Source organism: Doryrhamphus excisus, chromosome 10 (genome assembly GCF_030265055.1).
Source record: "Doryrhamphus excisus isolate RoL2022-K1 chromosome 10, RoL_Dexc_1.0, whole genome shotgun sequence".
In the NCBI taxonomy this organism is placed as follows: domain Eukaryota; kingdom Metazoa; phylum Chordata; class Actinopteri; order Syngnathiformes; family Syngnathidae; genus Doryrhamphus; species Doryrhamphus excisus.
This window is the reverse complement of record NC_080475.1, coordinates 7,405,279-7,429,165: the sequence shown is the minus strand read 5'-3', so window position 1 is coordinate 7,429,165 and position 23,887 is coordinate 7,405,279. Positions and strand designations below refer to the sequence as shown.

At 48.4% G+C, this 23,887-nt stretch overlaps 4 protein-coding genes across 9 annotated transcripts; 1 reads left to right on the top strand and 3 right to left on the bottom strand.

Moving 5' to 3' along the window:
• Positions 1–240: 240 nt before the first annotated feature.
• xrcc1 (X-ray repair complementing defective repair in Chinese hamster cells 1) lies at positions 241–8,468 on the bottom strand. Its single transcript, XM_058084059.1, has 17 exons — positions 8,036–8,468; positions 7,865–7,957; positions 7,148–7,255; positions 6,915–7,073; positions 6,428–6,502; positions 6,237–6,360; positions 5,947–6,056; positions 5,068–5,221; positions 4,753–4,993; positions 4,077–4,193; positions 3,308–3,389; positions 3,103–3,202; positions 2,231–2,276; positions 1,554–1,687; positions 1,389–1,479; positions 1,224–1,299; positions 241–796 (listed from the first exon to the last, which is right to left on the bottom strand). Exons 1-17 carry the CDS (start codon positions 8,084–8,086, stop codon positions 689–691), a joined length of 1,869 nt encoding a protein of 622 aa, XP_057940042.1. The 5' UTR covers positions 8,087–8,468; the 3' UTR covers positions 241–688.
• Positions 8,469–8,904: 436 nt separating this feature from the next.
• LOC131136804 (sialic acid-binding Ig-like lectin 14) lies at positions 8,905–14,400 on the bottom strand. The gene is made up of 8 exons (XM_058084060.1): positions 13,475–14,400; positions 12,290–12,694; positions 11,404–11,709; positions 11,008–11,271; positions 10,443–10,715; positions 10,269–10,371; positions 10,047–10,206; positions 8,905–9,587 (listed from the first exon to the last, which is right to left on the bottom strand). The coding sequence occupies exons 1-8, from the start codon at positions 13,536–13,538 to the stop codon at positions 9,447–9,449; spliced, it is 1,716 nt and encodes a 571-aa protein (XP_057940043.1). The 5' UTR covers positions 13,539–14,400; the 3' UTR covers positions 8,905–9,446.
• A 409-nt stretch (positions 14,401–14,809) lies between these two features.
• lim2.5 (lens intrinsic membrane protein 2.5) lies at positions 14,810–16,811 on the top strand. Its single transcript, XM_058084064.1, has 5 exons — positions 14,810–14,895; positions 15,002–15,198; positions 15,884–16,033; positions 16,118–16,252; positions 16,326–16,811. The coding sequence occupies exons 2-5, from the start codon at positions 15,021–15,023 to the stop codon at positions 16,385–16,387; spliced, it is 525 nt and encodes a 174-aa protein (XP_057940047.1). The 5' UTR covers positions 14,810–14,895; positions 15,002–15,020; the 3' UTR covers positions 16,388–16,811.
• On the bottom strand, positions 15,593–23,853 carry vsig10l (V-set and immunoglobulin domain containing 10 like). 6 transcript variants are annotated; one of them, XM_058084056.1, is made up of 13 exons: positions 22,502–23,853; positions 22,306–22,411; positions 20,999–21,328; positions 20,667–20,939; positions 20,338–20,604; positions 19,499–19,731; positions 19,076–19,421; positions 18,086–18,178; positions 17,753–17,962; positions 17,559–17,678; positions 17,445–17,485; positions 17,292–17,375; positions 15,593–17,186 (listed from the first exon to the last, which is right to left on the bottom strand). In XM_058084056.1, exons 1-13 carry the CDS (start codon positions 22,577–22,579, stop codon positions 17,112–17,114), a joined length of 2,256 nt encoding a protein of 751 aa, XP_057940039.1. In that variant the 5' UTR covers positions 22,580–23,853; the 3' UTR covers positions 15,593–17,111. The 6 variants fall into 6 exon arrangements, with proteins under 6 accessions (XP_057940039.1, XP_057940040.1, XP_057940041.1 ...); XM_058084057.1 differs by having other exon boundaries at positions 22,306–22,373; XM_058084058.1 differs by having other exon boundaries at positions 22,306–22,373; positions 22,850–23,853.
• Between the last annotated feature and the right edge of the window lie 34 nt (positions 23,854–23,887).

The following is a 23,887-nucleotide window of genomic DNA, read 5'->3' as shown; positions in this document are numbered from 1 at the left end:
CACACTCACATTCATACCTATGGACAATTTGGAGTGGCCAATTAACCTAGCATGTTTTTGGAATGTGGGAGGAAACCGGAGTACCTGGAGAAAAGCCACGCATGCACGGGGAGAACATGCAAACTCCACACTGAGTTGGCAGAGGGTGGAATGGAACCCTGGTCTCCTAGCTGTGAGGTCTGCGTGCTAACCACTTGACCGCCGTGCAGCCCGAGCTGCAATCAAAGAAGAGGAAATATGAAACTTTAAAAAGTCTATTCTGTTTATTAAAAGCAAATCAAAGCTGTGTTGCCCTCAGACACCAACGTCCTCACATTATTACAAATAAAGCAGTCTGATCAAACCTGAAAAACACACACACACACACACACACACAGTCCAATTGGGCTTTCACAGAGAGAAAAAGTCGTCCCCAGGTAACTTGACCTTTGCCTGACTGCAGCGGCTTCATAAAGGCGGGCTCGCCTGCATGGGCTCATCTCATCTCACAGACAGAGAGCCCAGGTAGCTGCGGTACACGGCGACTCAAACCAAAAGAGAATATGTGTGGCTTCAGCGGGTAACATTTAGAGAAAGAAAGTCCCCACATTGAAAAGGACTGCCAAACATCGGCAGCTGATGAATAGAATGTTCTTCCCTAGCTATGGATAGCAAAGACACAAAAGATGGTGGCCCCTCGGGCGTGTCTTCAAGGCACCACCGTGTATGGCTGGTAGGGCAGCAGCCTCTGGCGCTCGTTGATGTTGTAAATCCAAGCAGGTTTGACAAAATTCAGGTTGCTGTTGTCCATCAGAGCCTGCAAGAAGGAGAAAGGTTGTCCTTCAAACCGACTGATGTGATACGTCTTCACCACAAATGACAATCTTTCAATGGCTGATGTAAAGAACAAACCCGCTATAGTCCAAACATACATATAACATATATAACACCAAACAATAAACCCACGTGGTTGCATGGGCATCAATACGAATCTGCCATCAATCCTGAGATGAATGGACTGTAGAGACATGGCCCGGGTATTCCAAGACCAGCAACCACTGGTGAATGCTGTGGTTTTACACTGCAGCAAATTGTTCTGGGCCTCAAATAATCCGACCTGGTCTAGCAGAAAGAGATCCCCCGACTGCATGCACTTGCATGAGGGGGCCAACATGGATACTCTACGTCTCCGTGCTTGAGAAATGCTCGGCATGTATTGACTCGTGTAAGGAAGGATAACTCACATCCTCGAAGGAGGCGTGCCATCCTTGGCTGGTGACCACAAAGTGCACCTTGTCTGACATGTAGTCCTCCAGCACGCTGCCAGACAGACAAAACACAAAGCCCATGAAGCCAACTCAGGCGTGATTGCCGGGAAAGGGAATCCCATTTAAAATTCCATTTCTAACCCATTAAAGGCAATGATGTAGCGTGTCAGGAGTCGCTGCTCATTGGCGGGGAATTTCCCGTAGAGGAAAAAGTGCTTCCCTTTCAGGAAGTCTGGAAGAAATGAAGAAAGGTCAGAAGAGGGAAAAAAGAAATCACCATGGGAGGACACAAGATACAAAAGGTACCGGGAAGTTCTGGGATGGGATGATCCTGTTCCTCCTCAGCATCCGTGTTCTCATCCGTGGAGCCACCGTAAGGATCGTCCTCCTTTGGCGCCTTGTTGGCCGCCACTTTCTTCTGTCTGTTCTCCGTCTCCACTCTGATGGAAGCACAAAGACAAGTCTTCCTCTTTTCATGGCTACAGCTGACTACAAGTGTAGCGACAAGAATCAAAAGGCTAAAGGGGGATGTACACTTTGAGCATTCTGCTGCACGTGAAACATACAAGATATATGTGTCAGCTAATGTTTGTAGAGCCCTCAGCAGGCATTGTATTCCATCTCCGACTAGGCATATATATATATATATATATACACATACATATACATACACATATACACACACACACACACAGGCGACAAAAAGCTTACGTTACACTCCTGATGAAAATGTAAGAGCAGCTGAATGGTAAGGATTTCTATTTTAGGGAAATTTGGTGTTTTTTGAGCTGTGATCCGAAACTTTGGATCAGCCGATGAACAGCCTGTTTCACTTTAATGCTTCTTTGCAATCAACTGCTTTGTCTCACTCCATTTCTTATTTGGCATGTCTACTTAGGATCCAACAGCGTGAAATGTACATCCTTGCCACTTGGACCAGGAGTGTACTTGACTTTGCCTTCAGGATGTGTGCTGTGCTTTACCTCTGCAGCTCATCCTCTGTGTCTGCGGCTGATTCGTCATCATCGTCTGTGAAAGCAAGTGTTTATTTATCAATACATGGAGTGAGACATCTGCAAAAGCTACCACACAACTTCCACATTCAGGCTAATATTTCAGCAGGGGAGCATCATGCGTCCTGCTGTGAATGAAGAAAAGGTGCGGGACTTATCAGGGACATGTCAGGGAGCGTGCACGTCGCAGCACCGCATGGGTGGCTCAAAGGCTGTGAGGCGGCTGGTAACGTGCGTTGTGGAGGGCTGATTAAAAGGGGTTTGCATTGTGCCTCTTCAGTGACGTGCACGGCCTCTTTACTTGTGGCCTGACATTACCATAGAAATGAGAATCATGCACAAGTCCCGTCACAGCAATCAGGCCTCGCTGCTTTACCTGTCAACCTACCAACGCCGTGTGATCTTTTGGGTTTCATTACCCACTCGCCCTCCGAGCAATCGCTTCCCATGAGTGAAGACACTTTTACAAAGCACTGCTTGCTTGTTCTTTTCCCAAACAAATACACATTGTGGCCTTCACGTGTAGCATACATGCTAAACTTCTACGCAATCTTTGGTGGTGCCCCCATCCCGCAGAGTCCAGTCCAGGCACTTGTTGGACTTTCTTTCAAACTCAACCTCTCTCCTCCAAGTTCTTCATGAGCTGATAAACGCTTGACTGGGTGCAATGGTGACAGCACGTGTTTCCATGTTCGAGATTTCATTAAGCTATTTAGCTAATTGGTGTATGATAATGACTGAATGTTGTATTAACCATTAGTGAACGATTAATGACTAATCCAAACACACACAATGATAGACGTGGTTGGTGTTTGGAGCATGTGATGTACTTTGCCACCAACCTGGCTCATCGTCAACATCAGTGGAGGCGGCATACTCGTCTACCTTCCTCTCCTCTGCCTCCTTTTTAGGAGTGACCTGCCTCTGAGGCTTAGGCGGAGTCTGCAAAGCCAGGAAACATGAGGGTGTTGAAGGCGGAGCCTGCGAGAGCAACGTGACAAAGTGCCGACATCACATCATTCCATGAAAAAAACCCCAACAACTTACCTTTGTACTGATTTCCTCCTCGCTCTGGTCGTCCGCCTCCATTCCACTCTCTGAGCTGGACTCTGCGCCATCCATCAAATAGCTAAACGGGGCACACACAAAAAACAAGATGAAACACCCTGCAAATATATATCTGTTCTACAGAATATATATATTCTGTTGGGGTAAAGGTTATGGAAGCCCACAGTGCACTGAGAGGCAAGAGTGCTGCCAGCATGGAGGAGCTGTGGTTCACAGAGGGAAGGACAAATTCCATCACGTCCATGTGTTTACATTGGCAGAATATCCCCCTTAAAGGAAAACCTTGGCTGCCTCAGCAATGGAGGCATGGACTATGGCTTGTTCGGACTCAATCCCAGACATAAATCTGACATACACAGTCTGAGAACACAAACGTGGACAGTGGTGGGTGTGGGGTAGTGGGGTGTTCTGGGCATGCCCAGCCGGGAGAAGGTGGGACACGCTGGAGGAATTATTTGTGTCACAGCTGGCCTGGGAACGACTTTGTGTCCTCTCTGTGGAACTGGAAGAGGCGGCAGTGGACTGGGAAGTCTGGGATTGCTTAATGAGTGCACTGTCCATGTGGGTTAGGGGTTGTTGGGAAATAAAAATAGGCCACATGTTTTCACATGCCTAACGCTGTTAAAACATAACATAGATGAGATGAACTGAGATGAATCGATGTGTAAAACGTTTAAAGCCATTTCTAAAGCTTTGGGACTCCAGCCGACCACAGTGAGAGCAAGGTCTTTGCCCCAACCCCCTTTACCGTTTGTAGGAGATTTTCTGTTTCTTTTTATGGCAGTCCATCACCCACTCCTTGCGCACGATGATGCCCCCTGCTGACTTCACCTGGCTGTACTTGGGGGTGTTAGCGAAGGCACAGCTGGATATGAATGAGAAACACAGATTAGACAGCAGAAGAAAAATGTTCTCGTCTGCAATAGTGGACAGTCCAAGGCACCTTCTTTAAACCTCATTTTCAACACCATGAAAGCAACAACAGGCACCACTCCTCCTTTCCCAGCAGAACTCTCTGTTTTCACAGGAGTAACTCGAGCACATGATGAGATATCATAATAGTAGTAGTAGTCATAATGTAGTAGTAATATTTACACAGTGGGTGTGCAGCAGGTACCTCCAACTCCACAGCTGCCAGAATCTCAGATTCAGGATGGGCGATGTGGTTTTGGCCCTGGTTGTGGAACTGTGGACTCTATACTCTCAACAGGGTCTTTGAGGGTGCATGGGAGTTTGTCCAACCAGTCTGTGTGTGTTTTGTGGACTTGGAGAAGGCATTTGTATGTTGTATATGTATGGACGGCTGATTGCACCATTTGGTTTGTACTTCTGTATAAGTGACAAGAATAAAGGCTCGTACTCTACTCGGTGGAAGCATCAAGGAGGGATTAGTGTACCGGGAATGATGATTCCCAGATGCTTACATGAGGTGTGTTGAGTCAGGCGTCCAGTCCGGTCTGTATTTGGCTCCCATTTCCAGCGCCTTCTCCCTCAGCTCGCCTCTGAAGGGATTCTGGAAGCCGCTGAGGACAAACACCACCCCCTCCATGATGCGCTTGAAGGGAACTTGGTCCGGACTCTGTGCTTTGGTGGTTTTTTGCTGTTTGGGTTTGGGCAAACTGGCCCGCTTCTTTTCAGCGGAGGAGGTTGCCTCGACTGGTGAGGCTGCAAAGACCAAGCAAAGGTTAAAAAATGTAAGATGGTGCTGCCAATGTGAGCAATCCAGGTGTTGGAGGTACCTTTGGGGGCGCCGGGATTCGGTGTGCCGCCCTTCAACTTAGGTGTGACAGGTTTGAACTCAGGCGAGATGCCAGGGCTGCTTTTCTTGGAGGGAACGGGCCCGGGGGTGCACTGGCGCTCTTTGCTGAACTCAAACTTTCTCTTAGCAGGCGGCTGTGTAGGGAAGGGAGAGGAAATGATGACCTCCACCAAGGACGTTATGTGTTCTTAATTATGGGCATGGGGTTTCTAAACATTTCAAAGATCCTTCTGGTAAAGTCGTCCCTCACCACTTCACTCTTCCAATTTTGTGGCGCTCTGTCACAGCTTTTCAAAATAAATGATTGTTGTTTTGTGGTTGACTGTAGTCCATTATTAGCCAAAACACTGGAAGATTTCATGAAATGTGACATTGTTGGCCTAAATGAAGCATAAAAGTGGTTAAATGAAGTCAAACACTAACCTAACATTTTAAGTAGTGACATGTTTAGCTGAGTGCTAGCAGTTGGGGGTGCGAGTTGTGGCCAACAGCAGCTCCTGTGTGAATGTTCACTGCATGAGTGTTCTTTGCTGGTGAACAAAGCCACTAGTGCATCAAGATGAGCTGCATTACAGTAATACTCCACCAATGATGCTGAGACACCAGCTACGGCGGGACGTAAGCTGTCAATGCTAATGTATGCGTATCTGTAACGTCTTAAAAAAAGACCAGTTATCATATGGGTCTTGAGACTTGCCACTTCCACATCATGTACAAGAAGAATACTTGGTTTGAAACAATTGCATAAGCCAGGCTTAGCTGAAAAGCTACGGAAGTTGAAATGCAGAATATCAGTGTGACGCTTCAAGGTGGCCTGAGAGATGGAGATGATGATGATGATGATGATGATGATGCCTACCTGTGGCGAGGCAGAGCAGGAAGATGAGGCTTGGCCTGATGAGGAGGTGGGCGGGCCGGCGGCCTGCAGGGCAACAGTGGCGTAGCTCATCTTGTTGCTTGGAGGAGACACTGGAGAGAAAGGGCACAAAAAGATGGTTGGAGGAGGAGGAGGAGAAAGGACGGCAGCCCTCCACAAAGCTTGGTCCTAGATGACAATGAAGTCCATCCGCCTTGGGGTCTGCTTAGCATATTACTTTTCAAGATGATGAGAGCTTGGTGGGGTCTAGCTAGTGAAGGTAATGCATTTGCCTTTCGGAGAAGCACTGGACTTGGCCGCAGCTTCCCGGCTGAAAAACAGACTGCCAGGCTGGAGGTTGGCGCTAGACGAGGGAGCATCTTCCTTCACCCTGAACTGACCCAGCTTAGTCAGCTTCTACACAGCCAGAGAGAAAAACACCAACAATGTCCTGGAAAGACTTGGGAAAAACGTCACTTCTTACCGGGGATGTCACCGGAGGATGGTTTTTGTCTGGAGGAGAATGGAACTTGACGAAGGCCAGGCCATAGGCGATGTTCTAAGACAAGCACACATCTTCTACTTCACTGTCAATTACACACGGCTTCAACAACCAGTGTCCTCCTTTACAAATCAGCGTTCAGAAGCCAACATTGGACAATAGACATACTGTATACGACGGGAATGTCAGCATGCAAAAATGTCAACAATTATGAGAATGAAGGAGAAATCTTCCAAGAAAAAACTCTTCATTTTTCTGTAAGTTCTTCTCTCTTCCACGACTCATCATCGGTGATCGGTGCAAACCATCCACCAAGGACTGCATACAGAATCTGCTCCGTGATGAAGTTACTACACAAGCCTGTTTCCACAAATAAATATCTATGCTACATCCCAATTACCACATCTAAAAGGTCCCAATTATCAGGCATGAAAAGATGCATCGGGTCTCCAGACGCATATAGCCTTACCTTACTGTACGGCTGGCTGCAGACAATCTTCACCCGGTCCCACTTCCCCTGCGCCGTGCTCTTCTGCAGCTGACCGGGTCCGAAGAAGCGCACCCTGTTCATGTTGGTGCCGTTCCGACTCTCTGTGGGTGACATGAAGGACGACGTGACCAGCAGCACCTGAAGGAAACACAGCCGGCTTATACCAGGAGCAATACCACCTCCATGCAGGAGTCGTGCACGTTGCTTTCTACCTCGTAGTCCTGCTCTCTGGCGGATGAGGAATTCCCCACCAGCACCTCCACGAAAGCAGAGCCTTCATTCCCAATGTCGATGCTGTGCACCTGCTCCTCCTTCTCAAGCTAAAGTCAGATGGGATTCATAGTGTAGTTTGGGTCATGAGCATATTGCCAAAAGCCTGTACAGTAGATGGTGAAATGAGCCCTGAATGTAACAAATGTAACAAGATGAAGACAGAAGACATGGAGCTGCCTGAACTAGCTTGCAATCGGGCGGGGCCGCCTTGAAACACAAGACCTCCGTGTCAAACCCTGTCAATCGATATGCTTGTTTTTGATATGGTGCTTAACACAAATATCAATATGTCGCCCAGCCCTGATACGATGTCATACTTCCTCACATTGGCCGTGCACCCCTGAAAAGGAGATCACATTTTAGTATGAACGGAGACGTGATGTCATGCTCTGGAAGTGCTGTGATCCTTCGACATTGTTCTACAATTGGACTTCGGGACCGTTTGGCTCTGCACCGAATCCATACAATAATGCCAATGTTAACCTGCATCCAAAAATGCACAAACAGCATCACTTGCCAATCTTCCCACAAACAGCATCACTTGCCAATCTTCCCACAAACAGCATCACCTGCCAATCTTCCCACAAACAGCATCACCTGCCAATCTTCCCTAAATGTTTGTCCAAGTATGAAGCAGGAAGGCGGGAAAGACACACCTGCAAGATGACCGAAGTTTGCTTCTCTCCGGCTCTCGCCGCCTTCCACTTTCGATAAGTGTCGGAGCTCAGCAGGTTGTCTGCTTTGTGAGTCTGCACAACACAAGGTGAAGTCAGCACACAAAGCACATTTAAAGGCTTCTTCCAAGACGGAATAGCTTCACAACTTACATTGTCCTCCGTGCTGCACGACACGACGTGTTGGAGTTTGATTTCGGGCATGTTGTTGTTGATGCTTGTTAATCAACCAGTGTGCGGGATTAAGAGTCTGTTTTCTCTTCAGATGCTACGGTTACTCACAAGACACAGATCGCCATAAAATTCGTACTTTGGCCGCAACAACCGGATCTCAATGGACTCTCGCTAGCGTGCTAGCAAACAATAGGGAGGGTTAACTTTTTCCAATAATCCCAAATACTTGGGGTGACGAAAATTTTAAAAGTATTTATTCGGTACGCATCTGCTTTCTCTTCGGTAAGAATAATAAGTATATAGTTTATAAATTGTACATGATATCGAAGTTTCGATTGTTTTCCCACCGAAAACCAATGCGTGCATTGTCACCACATAACTTCCGGTATGTCTACCCAATCAAAAAGAGCGTCGCTTTCTTCTGCAACGTAATGGCGACTCGGTGTGAACTACCGCCACTAGCTGGTCAGATTTTGGTATTGCATGTATTTATTCAAGACGCTCAGAGACCCTAGTGAAGTGCTCGGCCATCTGAGTGGAGTTTGCATGTTCTCCCCGTGCGTGCGTGGCTTTTAAAGGTATGAACGTGGGTGGGATTGGTTGTTTGTCTATATGTGCCCTGGGACCCCGCCTCTCGTCCGAAGTCAGTTGGGATAGGCTCCAGCAAAACCCTGCGACCTTCGTGGGGGTAAGCGGCGTAGAAAATGAGTGGATGGATATTGAAGACGCATCGTTTACTTGATCGTCACTGATCGAATAATGAATGAATAGGAATTGCATATGTATTGGGTCACGTTAGCATTTAGTCAGTGAGCAGAATGACCACACTGTGACTTAAAGAAAGTAAATCAAACATTTGAAATGATGACAAGATGAAGAAGAAAAAGTGTTACATGGAAAGCCAGACAGACTCACAAACGAGAGCATAAAATGTCACCCACGTCCAAGTGGAAATAAGTATGGGCTGGTTCGTGACGGTTTCTGGCCAAGAGCACTAATATTTACAAATAGCTTTCATTTGAAAATGTATGGGCATGAATTCATCATCTTCATTTTTTCTTGACTTTATTTAAATGTGCTGATTGAATTCAATGAAGTAGTGCGCACATGATTATATCATATATATGAAATATTATGATTATATAAGAATAAGAACGCGTGTCCAAGCACTGCCTTTCGCCAGGAAGCTTTGCTGAAAAATGTAATGAAGCTTTCATTGCGTACGTCCTCCAGAGGAACATCCAAGGTCGTCACAAAGGCCATGTGCATGAGCCTGGAGAGGCGCCATGGAGAACTGTCATGTAAGACCACGTGACCTCCAAACCTCCTCATCCCTTCTATCACGTGAAGAAGATGACGGTGAAGGCCCAACACGCATTCAGAGTTCAGACTAGAGGACCTCTAGGTAGATGGCTGACTCAGGATCAGCGGTAGCAGCGCTCTGCACCTCCCTGTTGGTCTCCGCTGCATGGACACGTCCACCCCGACCCCCCCTCCTGCGTTCGCCACCTCTTCTGCCCATTGGACGGACCTAAACATCAACACATGTAGTCAATAGAGGCAGGGATTCCACATCCTTACATCCCAACATACATTTAGCACTCTAACGCTACCCCTTCATTCATTTTCTACAGCGCTTATCCTCACTGCTGGAGCCTATCCCGGCTGTCTTGGGTCGAGAGACATATTTTTGGAATGTGCATACACAGGGAGAACATGCAAACTGCAAACAGCAGAGAATCCAACCCTGTTCTCCTAGCTATCTGGCCTGTGCGCTAACCACTCGACCAACGTGCGACCCAACTGTACACCACATTTATTCTCATACATTTCATTTCATTCAGATTCTTTTCTAATTCTAATATACTTACAGTTTTCAAAGAAATCACAATAAAAGTCACGGAAACGGGAATAGTCTGTTCCGGGGTCAAACAGCAGCCATGCTAAATCCTTTCTTGACTGTTCGAAGTACATTTCAGCATCCTGGTACCTGCGTGGTGTGCACAAAGTGAGGCGTGCAGTTCTGGTAGACCAGCTGGTAGCTGCCATTGGTGTACACGTGGGTGACCTCCGTGCAGTTGATGTAGAGGGGCATGCGCTCCTGATGGAGGCCTGATCCTCCTGGGACGGGACGTCTAGTCAGGCCGTGTCTGGGAAGAGATGAGCGAGTCAGGCCCACATTGCAGCTGTGCTAAGCTTAAAGAAATCTTACTTTCCAGCCTTCTTCCTGCAGGAGAAGAAAACCAGCGCAGAGAGGACGAAGCTCGCCAAGATGGCCGCAGCGGGGACCACAAGGCACAACAGCAGGAGGGTGTCTGCACCGACAAAAAGCAGCGTTTATGCTCCCCTTTTCCAAGAACGGGAGTGTTTTTCTACACCTGTGCACCTGGTCTTTGCCCGCGCTGCAACAGCGTCAGCGAATCGTTCCCAAGGCCGTTGAGCGCCAAGCAGGTGACCGTCTGGGGCCCGTCCACGCGGCCCCTCAGAGTCGACGTGAGCATGTCGGCGGTGAGGGACGCATTGTAGTCCGGGGGCAGGGCTGTGCCATTGATGTTCCAAGTGAGGACGGGTTGCGGGTTGGAGTCCGCCGAGCAGCGGCACGACAACTCCCGCCGCTCCACGATGCACACGGAAGACGTCCTCTGGATGACGGGCTTATCTGGAGGAGAGAGCCCCAAAATGAACCTTGACTTAGTTCTCCTTTGGGTCATGCCAGCTATGCTGGATGACCACCACCATAACTCTGTCCTGGACTGTCCTGGTCTCAAAATATCACTTAACAAGAAAGTGGCTGGGCAAAAAGCAAAGACTGAAGTCTGAATAAAGTCCAAATATTAAGACAAAAAGTTATCATCCAACCAGAAAAAGTTGCTCAGTGGCCGACCTCGCTTACTGCGAGCATGCTAACGTATCATCCATAACGTTTCATCCAAGCAATGATCGATGATTACATTGAACGTTGAGGAGAGTGGGCCGAGACTCGGCGCGGCCGAGCGGGTTCTCCACCGAACAGCGGACGGCCGTGTCCCGCGTCACGTTGTACAAGCGGATGGTGTGGGTGCTCTGGCCCGGGTGCACCGTGCGGCCGTGTTGGGTGTAGGACCAGCGATAGGCCGATGCCGGCGGGTCGGCCTTACAGGAGCAGGCCAGCAGGGCACTGCCCCCCTCCTGCACGCTCAGGGTGCGCACCTGCACCGTCACATCTCTGGGTGGAACTGTGAAGCAGGAAGTGGAAATATGATGACATTTCACGTAAAAGGAAGACAAAAGACTTAGACTATAAAAACCAAAGTGAATCTCCTGGGGCAGTTGTTCACTTGCCCCTCATGTAACAATGCATCGCTTACATGTAACACGCAGATCCTTGACGGCGACCACCGTTTTGCTTCCCGCATAGCTAAGCTCACATCGCAGGCCAGCCTTGACCCGGTGCGACACCCTGAAGGTCAGCGAAGCCTGCAACACCGGCAAGGGGGCGTCTGGCTGGAGAGTCCGGACCTCCTGAGCCCCGAGTGGATGCACGCCCCGCTCCCACCGCCAGTGCAGGGTTGGAGGCGTGGCGGGGCAGCGGTAGCTGACGCTGCAGTTCAAGGTGACCTCCTGTCCCTCCTCGGCCGACGACACGCCGCTGATAACGGGAGCCTCCGGGGTGACTAGCAATGGGGAGAGGACCCGTGAGCTCCATTTCATGGGCTGCTTTTCTATCTGGGACTCCTTGACTTGTTCAGAGCAGTCATACAGGTCCCTACAGGACTTTCTTCCCACAAGACAGCAGACAGACTACATGATTGGTCACCTGTTGCTAGGCAGAATGCATGGGGCTCAGTCATCATTGGCCCAAAAGTCAAAAAAGTGAAAACAAAAGCATGATGTCGGCGCCAGTTTAAAAAAAAACTTCAGGAAAGAAAAAAAAGAGTAACCTGGTGATAATGTGAAGAAAAAGAACATCTTTGTTGTAGCATCAAGTCAACATAAAAAGTGGTAAGATTGAAGGTTGGCGTAAAAGATATGAAATGATGGGAATGAAGTCCAAATAGTACCAGGATTATTTCACCTATAGGAAAATATTTCATCCTTTCATTTGTCACAATGTTCTGTATGCTCGGTCGCCAAAGCGGACATGTGAATACAAATGAACGAGAGTTACCAAGCGTACTTGAAGGCCTCATCATGTGACCAGCGCCGCCGGGGGGGCGTGCAGAAGACAAGTAGAACAAGAAACGTGGTACTCACCTGCTACAACCAGGGTGAAGGACCTGGCCCTCCCCCAAGATGAGTCCCCACTTGTCTTCAGAGACACCTCGTAGACCCTCATGTCGTCCACGCTAAGCCTGTCCACCTTTAGGGAGCAGTCTCCCTCCAAAACCTGACCCGTCAGAGACGTCCGGCCCCGGAAGTCCCCGCTGATTTGTTGTGCGTCCTCGCTGTTGAACGCCGTGCGGCTTTGGCGGAACACGAAGTCTCCGCTGGCTCGGTAACGCATGCGGACGTCCACACGCTCCTTCCTGGACGGCGGGCGGGAGGAGGCCCCGGGGGTGAAGGAGCAGGGGACCAGCACGCATGAACCCGCCACAGCGAGGACACGGTCTGGGATAGTGGGCTCAGGGGGACGGGACCGCACCCCGTCCAACATGGCCGCTGTTTGGGTGGAGAGATAATGATGGTGTGCCAGGATGTACTAGCATGCTAGCAGGAAATGGTACATACACTTGGAGGAATGTTCAAAAGGCTTCTCTGAGGAATTGTGGCAACATCCCACACAGGGCCCGCCCGAGCCTTCGTGGGGCCCGAAGCAAAATTGGATTTTGGGGCCCTCATACTCAAACAAAAAAAAATCCTTCTTTCTTTTTGAAGTTAATTGCTCTTTGGGGCCCCCTGCTGGTCCCAAAGCCCTAAGCAGGTGCTGAGTTCACTTACACCTTGGGCTGTGGGCCGGCTCCCATCCCTACTGCAGCAATTCTCTAGGTGCTACAGGCTGGACTATCAACCAAAGCAAAAAGAAATGAAGAAATGAAGAAATGAAGAATGTTGGTTGTGTTTCGGGTTCGATGCTGATGAAGTCAAATGCTGATGAAGTCAAATAGCAAAGATAGTCAATACTCAATGAACGTGATTGATTATTTAGTAGCTTGCTCACAATTCCTCGGAAACGTAGCTATTTTTAGAAAAGGGAAGGGGAACTGCCTGTTTTTCTACAACCCTCCAAAAAGTTGAAATCTATGCAAGACTTCAATAACTTTATAATAACTAGCAAAAAGACCTTTTGTTGTTACCAGCCGTACTACCTTCATCTAGTTTGCTGAAGTATTACTTCAAAGTATTACTTCCTCTTCTTTCGTTCTGCTTAGATGTACCACTGGACGAGGAACATAACATCAGATTCATTGGAAGAAGGGTCGCAGTAGAAGGAGGACTCACCAAAGACCAGAAGAGTCCACATGAGCGAGTCCTGCGTGGTCTCAGCAAACAGGGAGCATGCCATGCATTCCTTCCGACATCCTCCGTGTCACGCAGACAAGACACTCCGACAGCAGGGACCGCAGGAAGCAAACACGTGACGGCCGGTGACTCAACCTCATGATGGAGGACGTTTCCTGTCTCAGGCCGACACAACATTAGGTACACCTGCTGCACTTATCCAATCAGATGCCATGGGTCGGTAAATGTTCACGGAGAGCTGAGTGTGGCTTTATTTCAAACATCATTATTATTATTATTGTTATTAATTATTATTATTAATTATTATTATTATTGTTCAAACTTTCCTTCATTCCTCATCTCTGACATGACACCAGCCTTTTTGCTGAGGTGGGTGCCATGGTTGCTGTTCCGGCATCAGGGATGTTACGGGACATGACATTAGACTACGATACCTTTCCCGCCACCTTCTGCTCAACCAGTAGAGCCCAGACCACATGCCGCGGCCGAGACGGACTGATCATGGCCAAAACCGTAATTGACAAAGCCGTATTTCCAAAGCCCTAAACGGGTCAACTATGAAATATTCCATCTGTGAACATGAGAGCGATGAACCACCATGGACGAGGGACGGCTGCAGCGTTTTCTTATTAGAATCCATTGAAATGCTTTCTGATGATTCTTGCTAATGGAATGGTTGAATAGAATAAAACGATATGATGGATGATATGATGCTCATCCATCCACTGTCTGTGCTAATTCTTCTGTACTTTAAAGTATGCTTGTATTCTATTCATGCCGTCGATGTGTCATGTTTGTCGAAGTACTACTACATGAATGAATTCACTGAGGGGAGAATACATGTGTTTATCCAAATGTAGTATCTAACGTCTCATCTGCCAGCAGCTATCGTCTTTCTATGTGTGATTATTCTCTTGGGTGGGGCCCCAGCTCCGCCCCCGTGTTTACCGTGTCGTTCAATATCAACATTGCCATCTTCAATTCTCTACATAGTATTGTTACCATAATCTCATGCATTTCAGCGTGAAACATTCATTTGGACTTTGGATTCTTTTCTTTGGCGTGGCCCCAGCGCCGACACCCCCGGTGCTCCGTGCTCTGAAAGAAAACGTCAGACCTCAGCAGCTTCCATTGAGCAGCGCAGTACTGCAAGCCTTTGCACATCCACGCTTCCAGAAGGCCCAGTCCCCCCAGCGCCCCCCCACCACCATCCACACCCCCTGGACGTCGGCCCCGTCAGGTGTTCTCTGCTGCATGTGGCAAAGGATTTTGCCTCCGTCGACAGAAAAAGTGGAGGGGATAACTTTTTGGAATTTGGCCTCGGGGTTCCTCTTTGACGCTCCGTGCCGGCTTCAACACCTCCCCACGCGCTCGCCCCGAAGACAACCTGAGGATTGAAGGTAAGGCACCCGGGGCTTTCAGGACACCACGCCGTGCCCCCCGACACCGGTACCTCGGCCTGGCCTTTCGGTGAATGTGACTGACCTTTACTTGTCTTTGCTCCAGAAGTGTCCGAGGCTAGCTCATGATGTACAGCTTCATGGGAGGGGGGCTGTTTTGCGCAATTGTGGGGAACATCTTGCTGGTGGTCTCCACGGCAACAGACTACTGGATCCAGTACCGCCTGTCGGGTAGCTTCGCCCACCAGGGTCTGTGGAGGTACTGCATGTCGGGCAAGTGCTACATGCAGACGGACAGCATCGGTAAGGCGGGCTCACGTGCGGACATCACATGCAATCTAGGCTGGTCGGGCTCATAAAGCCCCCGTGGTCATCTTCGCTACGACATTATGACAACCAGAAGCAAAGCCATGTGTTTGTTGGCCACTTCCTGCTTGATGAAAGACGGGACACCTTTCCATTTCCCATTGGCGGGGAGGCACAATGACTCCTTTGGCACTAAAATGGCAAAAAGAGGGAAGAACTAAACTTGAAGTGCGAGAAGAAGGTCCAAAAGCCACAGGATTTCAGTACGTGGAATCAAACTATGGAAGGGATTGAGTAAGGCACGTAAACCATGCCAATTCAAGAAGCACTTGATGTTTGCTAAATACAAGGATGAAGACTCTTGGACCACTCGTATTTTTGTTTGTCTCTCTCTCTCTCTCTCTACACCCAGGCCCCCCAGTGTACAGTATATGTGCAATATACAGCATACACTTGACTAATTCTATACTTCAACTAGGCCTTTCTTAATGAAATTCATTCATTGGCCATCTTATGTTTGGACCAACAACAGCCTGCGTTCCAAACAAAAGTCATCCTGTAGGACTTTTTGAAAAAGCGCAATCGAGTGAGGGCGCCATGTTTGAACTGCAATGACATGCATGCTGTATATCCTAAATGTATGATCCATGAGCCTTCCTCCGTGTGCCTTCGGCTCCTCTAGCCTACTGGAACGCCACGCGTGCCTTCATGATCCTGTCGGCCATGTCCTGCTTCGCCGGCATCATCGCAGGCATCCTGTCCTTTGCACACTTCTCGGCCTTCGAGAGATTCAACCGCTCCTTCGCCGCCGGGATCATGTTCTTTGTTTCAAGTGGGTGGAAAACACACGGCAAAGCACGAGCAGGAGAGCAGGACACATGACATCCATCCATGTGACCTTCTGGTGTCCCGCTAGCTCTGTTTGTCCTGCTGGCCATGGCCATCTACACCGGCGTCACCGTCAACTTCCTGGGCAAGCGCTTTGGAGACTGGCGCTTCTCCTGGTCCTACATACTGGGCTGGGTGGCGCTGCTCATGACCTTCTTCGCAGGTGGCGACGCTGGCGTGCCTAATCAATGGTCTTGCAAGAAGAAGTCGTGTAAAGACGTGTTGTTGTTTTGCAGGAATATTCTACATGTGTGCCTACAGGATGCACGAGTGCAGACGAGTGGCTGGCCCACGGTGACAAGGATGCCACACCCTTCCGGAATAAATGGATACTACTCCTACTACTCCTACTACTACTACTACTACTACATCTTCGACTCTCTGTGCTTCTGGACACAAATATTGTATTTAGTCAGGAAGACTGCATGTATTTTCACATATCCTGAATAATATTGTTAGCAATAATACTCAGAAATCAAATCATCAAAATAATTGGACTTTGCTGTTACTTTATCCAATAAAATATGTCCTGTAGTTTTGGGACAAAATCATGTACAAAAAAAACCTAAACTACCTCATTTCAATCATTTCAAAATAATAACATTACTGCAAAAATGTTTGTGATTAATAAATAACTTTGGGGGGTTGCAATAAATTTGTTGTTTTTTGGGATATATATATATATATACACACACACAAAAACTACTACTATATATATATATAATACACAAAAACTACCACTACTTCTACTACTACTACTAATAATAATAATAATAATACACACTTTTGGGTTTCTTTAAACGTCTTGTGTGTAGTTTTGGTGCAAAATAGAGTGAACCTCTAAATGTAAAAAACATCATTAAAAAATAAAGTCGTTAAATGTCTCCCATTTAACAAGACTTCACAACAATAAAGCCAAAGTATTAATAAATAATGTGAGACGAGGAGAAAAAAGAGGCTGAATGTCAGTATGGCTCCTCATGCAGCAGAATGGAAATTATACTGGAGAATATTTCATTGCTTTATACGGTTGTTGCAACTCTGACGGGGGGTGGGGGCACAAAAGAGGGTGGGGCCACTGAAAGACTGGACGGCGTCTGAAAAGCCATAAGAAGAAGACATCAGAAGAGCAGGAGGAAAACAAGAGAAGAGCAGATGGGAAGAGCAGGAGGGAGACATGAGAAGAGTTTTAGGAGGCCAACCTGGTGTAGTCTGTTGTAATCCGGGGGGGACTTGGGGCCCCCCGGCAGCAGGTTCTGAGGCGTTTGCGTGTGGGTGGTCTGGACCTGTCAGTGACGGTAAGAGAAGAAAGACACTGAAAGAAGAGCTCACATCGGGAAGAGAAGATTCCTGACCTTGTTGGCGGCTCTGGACACGGGATATCTTGCCTGATGACCTACAAAGCACACAAATCAATAGAATCAATCAATAAATCAAGAAATATGTCCGTCGCCTGCGTGTCCTCTGACTTTTCATCCTGCTGGAGTAGAGCAACATGTAGACGAGTCCGCACAGGAGAAGCAGGACGACGATGCTGCAGGGAATTCCAGCTGCGATGCCAGCGATGGCCGGACCACTGAGACCTTCACCTGCCCAAAGGTTAGGGTTGCATCAGCATGCACGGAAGCAAGAGAGTGCCAGAAGAAGATGGCTTTGCCGTTACCCGGGCCAATCCTGTGGGACGCTGTGGGCTGACCCTCCGCCATTAAGGCTCTGGGGACGACTCGGAAGCGGTACAAGGCTTTGGGATCCAGGTCCAGGATGTCAGCGCTTCTTGCCGAGCCGGGTTTGGGCAAGATGGTGCGGTACGTGTTCGGGCTGCGACGACCATCCTCGCTCGGGAGGTCCGGCCCGCTCATCTGGATGTCAAAACCTGCGTGGGAACCCGACTTTGTTGTTCCTCCAAAGGGTCACGTGATGTTTACACACCCTCATCTTCCCATCTGCTGACACATCACACCACCCAGCGCTCACGACACACCTTCCCCTCATTCACCTGTCACGATGGAGGTGGGCGGGACTTCCCAGGTCAAGGTGACCACGGTTCCATCCCGGTGCGGGAACAAACTGAAAGCGGAGATGGACGGCTCTGGAGAGACAGGTTGGGAGAAGAGTGAAGATCTTTGCTGCAGACCAACATGCAGCATCATGCAACATCCATGACTTTATTCCATCCTATCGTGGCTTTATTCCATCCTATCGTGGCTTTATTCCATCATATCGTGGCTTTATTCCATCCTATCATGGCTTTATTCCATCATATCATGGCTTTATTCCATCCTATCATGGCTTTATTCCATCCTATCATGGCTTTATTCCATCCTATCATGGCTTTATTCCATCCTATCATGGCTTTATTCCATCCTATCATGGCTTTATTCCATCCTATCATGGCTTTATTCCATCCTATCATGACTTTATTCCATCCTATCATGGCTTTATTCCATCCTATCATGGCTTTATTCCATCCTATCATGGCTTTATTCCATCCTATCATGACTTTATTCCATCCTATCATGGCTTTATTCCATCCTATCATGGCTTTATTCCATCCTATCGTGGCTTTATTCCATCCTATTTATTCCATCCTATCATGGCTTTACTGCATCATAAGTGGTGAGGACGTAGCATGATGATAGAAAGGGGTGAGGCTAGTAAGTAAATGAATAAAAGGGGTGAGGACGTAGCAGGATGATAGAAAGGGGTGAGGCTAGTAAGTAAATGAATAAAAGGGGTGAGGACGTAGCAGGATGATAGAAAAGGGTGAGGCTAGTAAGTAAATGAATAAAAGGGGTGAGGACGTAGCATGATGATAGAAAGGGGTGAGGCTAGTAAGTAAATGAATAAAAGGGGTGAGGACGTAGCATGATGATAGAAAGGGGTGAGGCTAGTAAGTAAATGAATAAAAGGGGTGAGGACGTAGCATGATGATAGAAAGGGGTGAGGCTAGTAAGTAAATGAATAAAAGGGGTCGGAGGTCGGCTACCTTGCAGGTGAAGGTGTCTGATGCTGCGTCCTAGAGGGTTGGTGCATGAGCAGGTGAGGTTGTGGAGGAGGAGCATGCTGACGTTGTGATGACGGATGTTTAAGCGTGTGGTGTCCTCGCTGATGTCATGCTCTGTTCCGTCGCTAACAACGGCCTCGCCCCCTCTGAACCAGGACACCAGAGCGGGGGGCGAGGCCTCGCTGACACAGGAGACGCTGACCACTATTTTGCCCTCAGAATCCACATGGGTTCTCACGGCCGGGAGGAAGTCCACGGGAGCGTCTGGAGGGAAACACCATGGGAGTATACCATACCATGTGCAACAATCTTGGGTCGGCATGACTTCCTGTTTAGAAGCAGTTGTATTAGAACTTAGTCAGTACAGGGCGGGGCTCGGGTGCTGGTGGACGTACTCGCACTGACGTTACACTTGCTGCCTCCCACTGGATGAACGCCCTCACAGGTGACACTTTTCCCATCCAGGTGGCGTGATGCCTTCACAGTCAGGGTGAACTCTTCCAGCCCGCTGCTGGCGTTCATCAGGTCCGGGAAGGACAGCCGGGCGAGGGGCGTCCCCCCCGACCACCGGCACCCATACTGCAAGTGGACGTTATCCTCGGACTGCACGTAACACGTGGCATATCCCGGAGGCCTCTCTGTCCCAGGAACATGTATGAACAATTGCAAATGTTGATGAGCACAATGTATCCCATGGGGCATCTTACAATAAGACAATGCAGTCATAAGAAAAAAAAAATGAAAAAATCAATTGATCAACTTCCATCCATCCATTTTCTACGCCGCTTATCCTCACTAGGGTGGGGTATGCTGGAGCCTATCCCAGCTGGACTGGCGGCCAGCCAATCCCAGGGCACATATAGACAACAACCATTCCCACCCACGTTCATACCTATGGACAATTTGGATTGTCCAATGAAGCTAACATGTTTTTGGAATGGGGGGGGGGGGGCACGAAAAGCCCCGCATGCACGGGGAGAACATGCAAACGCCACACAGATTCCAACCCAGGTCTTCCCATCCACTGACCGTGTGGCCGTCATGCTGACCCCTTGACCACTGTGCGGCCATTTGATCATTTATAATGAATTATAAACTACTGCATGTGACACAGACATGTAACCATATATAATATCATATTACACTCGTTAGGGCATCGTGGTGCTGATTCCTGACTCCATAGAAGGACAAGTATGACAAGTAAGGGATGTTGGGTACTTTTCGTGAAATGAGATGCAACATACCATAAACGTGCACGCTGATGCTTTTGTGTCGCTGTGCTCCAGTCACGTGGTTGAGGAGCGTGCACGTGTAACGTCCTCTTTGGGCCGTCTGGACGTGGCTCAGACCGAGTACGCCCGTCTGTCCGAGGGACAACGTCTGACCGGCAAACGTCCACGCCACGGTCGGCCGTGGGGACCCGTCTGCCTGGCAGGACAGGGTGACCGAATCTCCTGATGTGTAAAAGTCCTGAGCTGGCCTGACTCGGATTCTGGGCTCATCTGGACCGTCTGTCCACAAAGAGAGAGGATGAGCCACGGGTGGCTTCAAAAGAAACCAATGGAGGGCTTACACAACACGCTGACATTGACGTGAGCCGTCTCGCTGCTGAAAGGGTTACTCAGAGACACGGAGTACCGTCCCGCATCGGTCCGGTCAGGCCTGCGGATGGAGAGGCTGCCCGGCTGCACGGAGTAACGGAGGTTGTCTGGTAGGGGGCGTCCGTTGAAGAACCAGAGCTGCCGCTCCACCACGCCTTGCTGCATGCCATACCGCAGCATCAACTCCTCCGTGCCTTCCTGGACCCGCTCAGGCAGCAGCGCCACCGTCACATTCTGGAAGCTTTCTGATGGAAGTCATGGAATCATTCAGCTTCAGCAGAACCGTGTGAGATCAGCTACTCACCATAAACCCTCAGCGTGAAATTCAAGCAGGCCGTGCCCAATCCAGATTTTGTCATCTCCAGCGTGTATATGCTGCTGTACTCTACAGGCACCTTGATCAAAGTCAGGGATCCATTTGGTTCCAGCCTCAGAACCTCCCTCTGGCTTTGGGCTACGTCTGGGACAACACCAGAGCCCACCGTCCAAGTGACCACCGGGAGATGACCTTTGAACCAGGTCACAGCAGGGTCAGGGGTGCCACTGAAGGACACCGCCAAGGTCACATTGGTGTCGGCCAGGGCATCCACCCGGGTGGGACCCAATGCGGAAACTAGCAGCGCACAGCCGGCACCTGTTGGGTCACAGCAAGGTCATACGGGATGTTGCAAAGCATCCGCTTCTTCATACGCTTCCATCAGGACTCTCTAAAGTTTCCATTGGAGGAATAAAGTCAGAATATGAAGGGACGCTACAATCATTAGAAAATAGAAACATTTCTTTTTTTCAAGTGGTGAGGAGAAACAAAACTAGGAATAAAGTTGAAATTTGATCTTGGCTAAAAGTTGTCAAATGACAATAAATCCAAAATATTGTTAGAATAAAGAGATCATTTCATAAACACAGTATTTTAAAGTATGATACATTTGAAACGTTCCAAAGCCAGCCTTTAAGCATCTCTGGAGCAAATGTGAAGGAGATTATTATTTTATTCACAAAGTAAAATACAAGGCACCTGGAATATATACTAGTGTGATATTCTAAATTAGTATCAACACCTCTTTGGTTATTAATATAGAGGTGTTATTATCGCTATGTTGTTATGCTAATATTGTAGAAGTCTTATTATCGTTGTCATTGTTATGCTAATATGGTAGATGTGTTACTATTGCTATGTTATTGCGATGCTAATATATGTTATGTTAATATGGTAGAGGTGTTATTACGGCTATGTTATTATGTTAATATAGTAGAAGTGTTGTTATCGCAACATTATTGACATGCTAATATAGTAGAGATTGTATTATCGCTATGTTATTGTAATGCTAATATTACTTGTGTCTTTGTCAGCCAAGGAATTGCGTGGGGGAAGACGTAGGATAGTTTCCAAGCAAAAACCACGAACGTTTAAGAATAGAAAGCTAGCCTGTGCGACATGAAAATGTAACCACGGTACAGATGCAGTACTCGTGGTATATTAAGCAAAGGAAATGTATTTGAAAGCAATAAAAGTACAGAAACACATTGGAAAAGTCATGTCTGACATGTAAACCGCATAGAAATCAAGCAAATTGTAATGTACTTGTAATGAATTTGTCTAGTTGTACTTACACGGCAACATGAAGGCAAAAATGATCATCGAGGCTTGACCCTTCAATGTCTCACGCATCTTGATTTTGCTGAAAAACATCCCAGAAGTCCAGAGATGAAGTGAAAACTGTGAGGCAGAGACAATGTCACCTGGGCAGCCCAGCTGAGGACACGCCCCCAGCCGAGGACACGCCCCCAGCCGAGGACACACCAGTACCTGCATGTGTGCAGCCATGGAGGAAAGGACAACAATCATTGCTGGTACAACATCAAGTGTTGGCATGTGGTCTTTCATGACAGCTGATTCATACACAGTGTGGGGGAAGTGTCTTGCCCAAGGACACAAAAACAGAAAAACAGTGAGAGAGTCGCTGACGCCTGAATGACATGAATGAGAAAGGCCGTCTGACTTTTGAAATGCCAAGACTGCAGAGAGACCTTGGCGGTCCCATCCACGGCTACAGCAGCCAGCTCTTGGGACGTGGAATGTCACCGCTCTGGCAGGGAAGGACCCGGAGCTGGAGTGTGATGTTGAGAAGTTCCGGCTGGATATAATCGGACTCACCTCTGGAAACACTCCTCTCCAGAGGGGTTAAACGTGATTCGCTCTGGCCTTCGGGTGGGGGGTTTGGGTTCTGACTGTTTGTGCTTATGCTTACTCGAACAATGTTTAGTAGTGGGACTTCTGTGTCCGTCGCGGCGGCTGATCGGAGATGTGGCCGTAGGGTGGTCAGTGCCTGATGTGGCGGCGGACACCAGTGGTTAGGGATGCGCCAAGCTGAAGAAGGAGAAGAAGGAGTCAGTCCCAACCAGTCTACATGTGTTCCTCTGGGAATTCCGTGGGGAGTACTCCAGGAATATGGGGTACCAGACCTGCTGCTGGTTCCCTCTTGACCGGTGTCTGGTTTGCATTGCTGGCTAAGTCGTTGTTTGAATTCGCCAGGGCTGCCCTTTGTTCATTACTTTTCTAGGCAGAATTTCCATTGAGGGATTCTGGTGTGGTGGCTGCAAGATTGGGTCTCTGCCTTTTGCAGATGATGTGGTCCTGCTGGCTTCATCGAGCATGGATCTTCAACTCTCACTGGATCGGTTTGCAGCCAAGTGTGAAGCATCCGGGATGGGAATCAGCACCATCAGCAAGGGGTTGAGTGCCATCTCCGGGTCGAGGAGGAGATCCTGCCCCAAGTGGCTAGTGGCGGCGCTCTTGGGAGTCATTTTGGTTGGCCGGGCCACTCCTGGGAAGGTTCACCACTGTTCCATGTTTAGCAAGAGATGTGGTTTTACACGTGTTAATTATGCTAAAAATGTTGTTGCGTGTGCAAGCAGTAACCCCTGACTCGAATGAATCGAGTCAAGTACTCAAGAGAAGAGAAGAATTGAGTCAAATCTTTTGAGTGGCTCATGACAACTGGAGTCAATGAATGGAGTTCCCCATCACTAGTTTGGAGAACACTTTATTGGCTGTCGGCTTAAGTATCAGCCCAGCCAATCAGTGATTGTGGATCACCACTAAGAATCATTGGAAATGTGAAAACTGCTTTGGTGTCATTTCTAATACTAAAGCCCCCCCCCCCCAAAGTCTTCCCCACATGTACCATGCTTG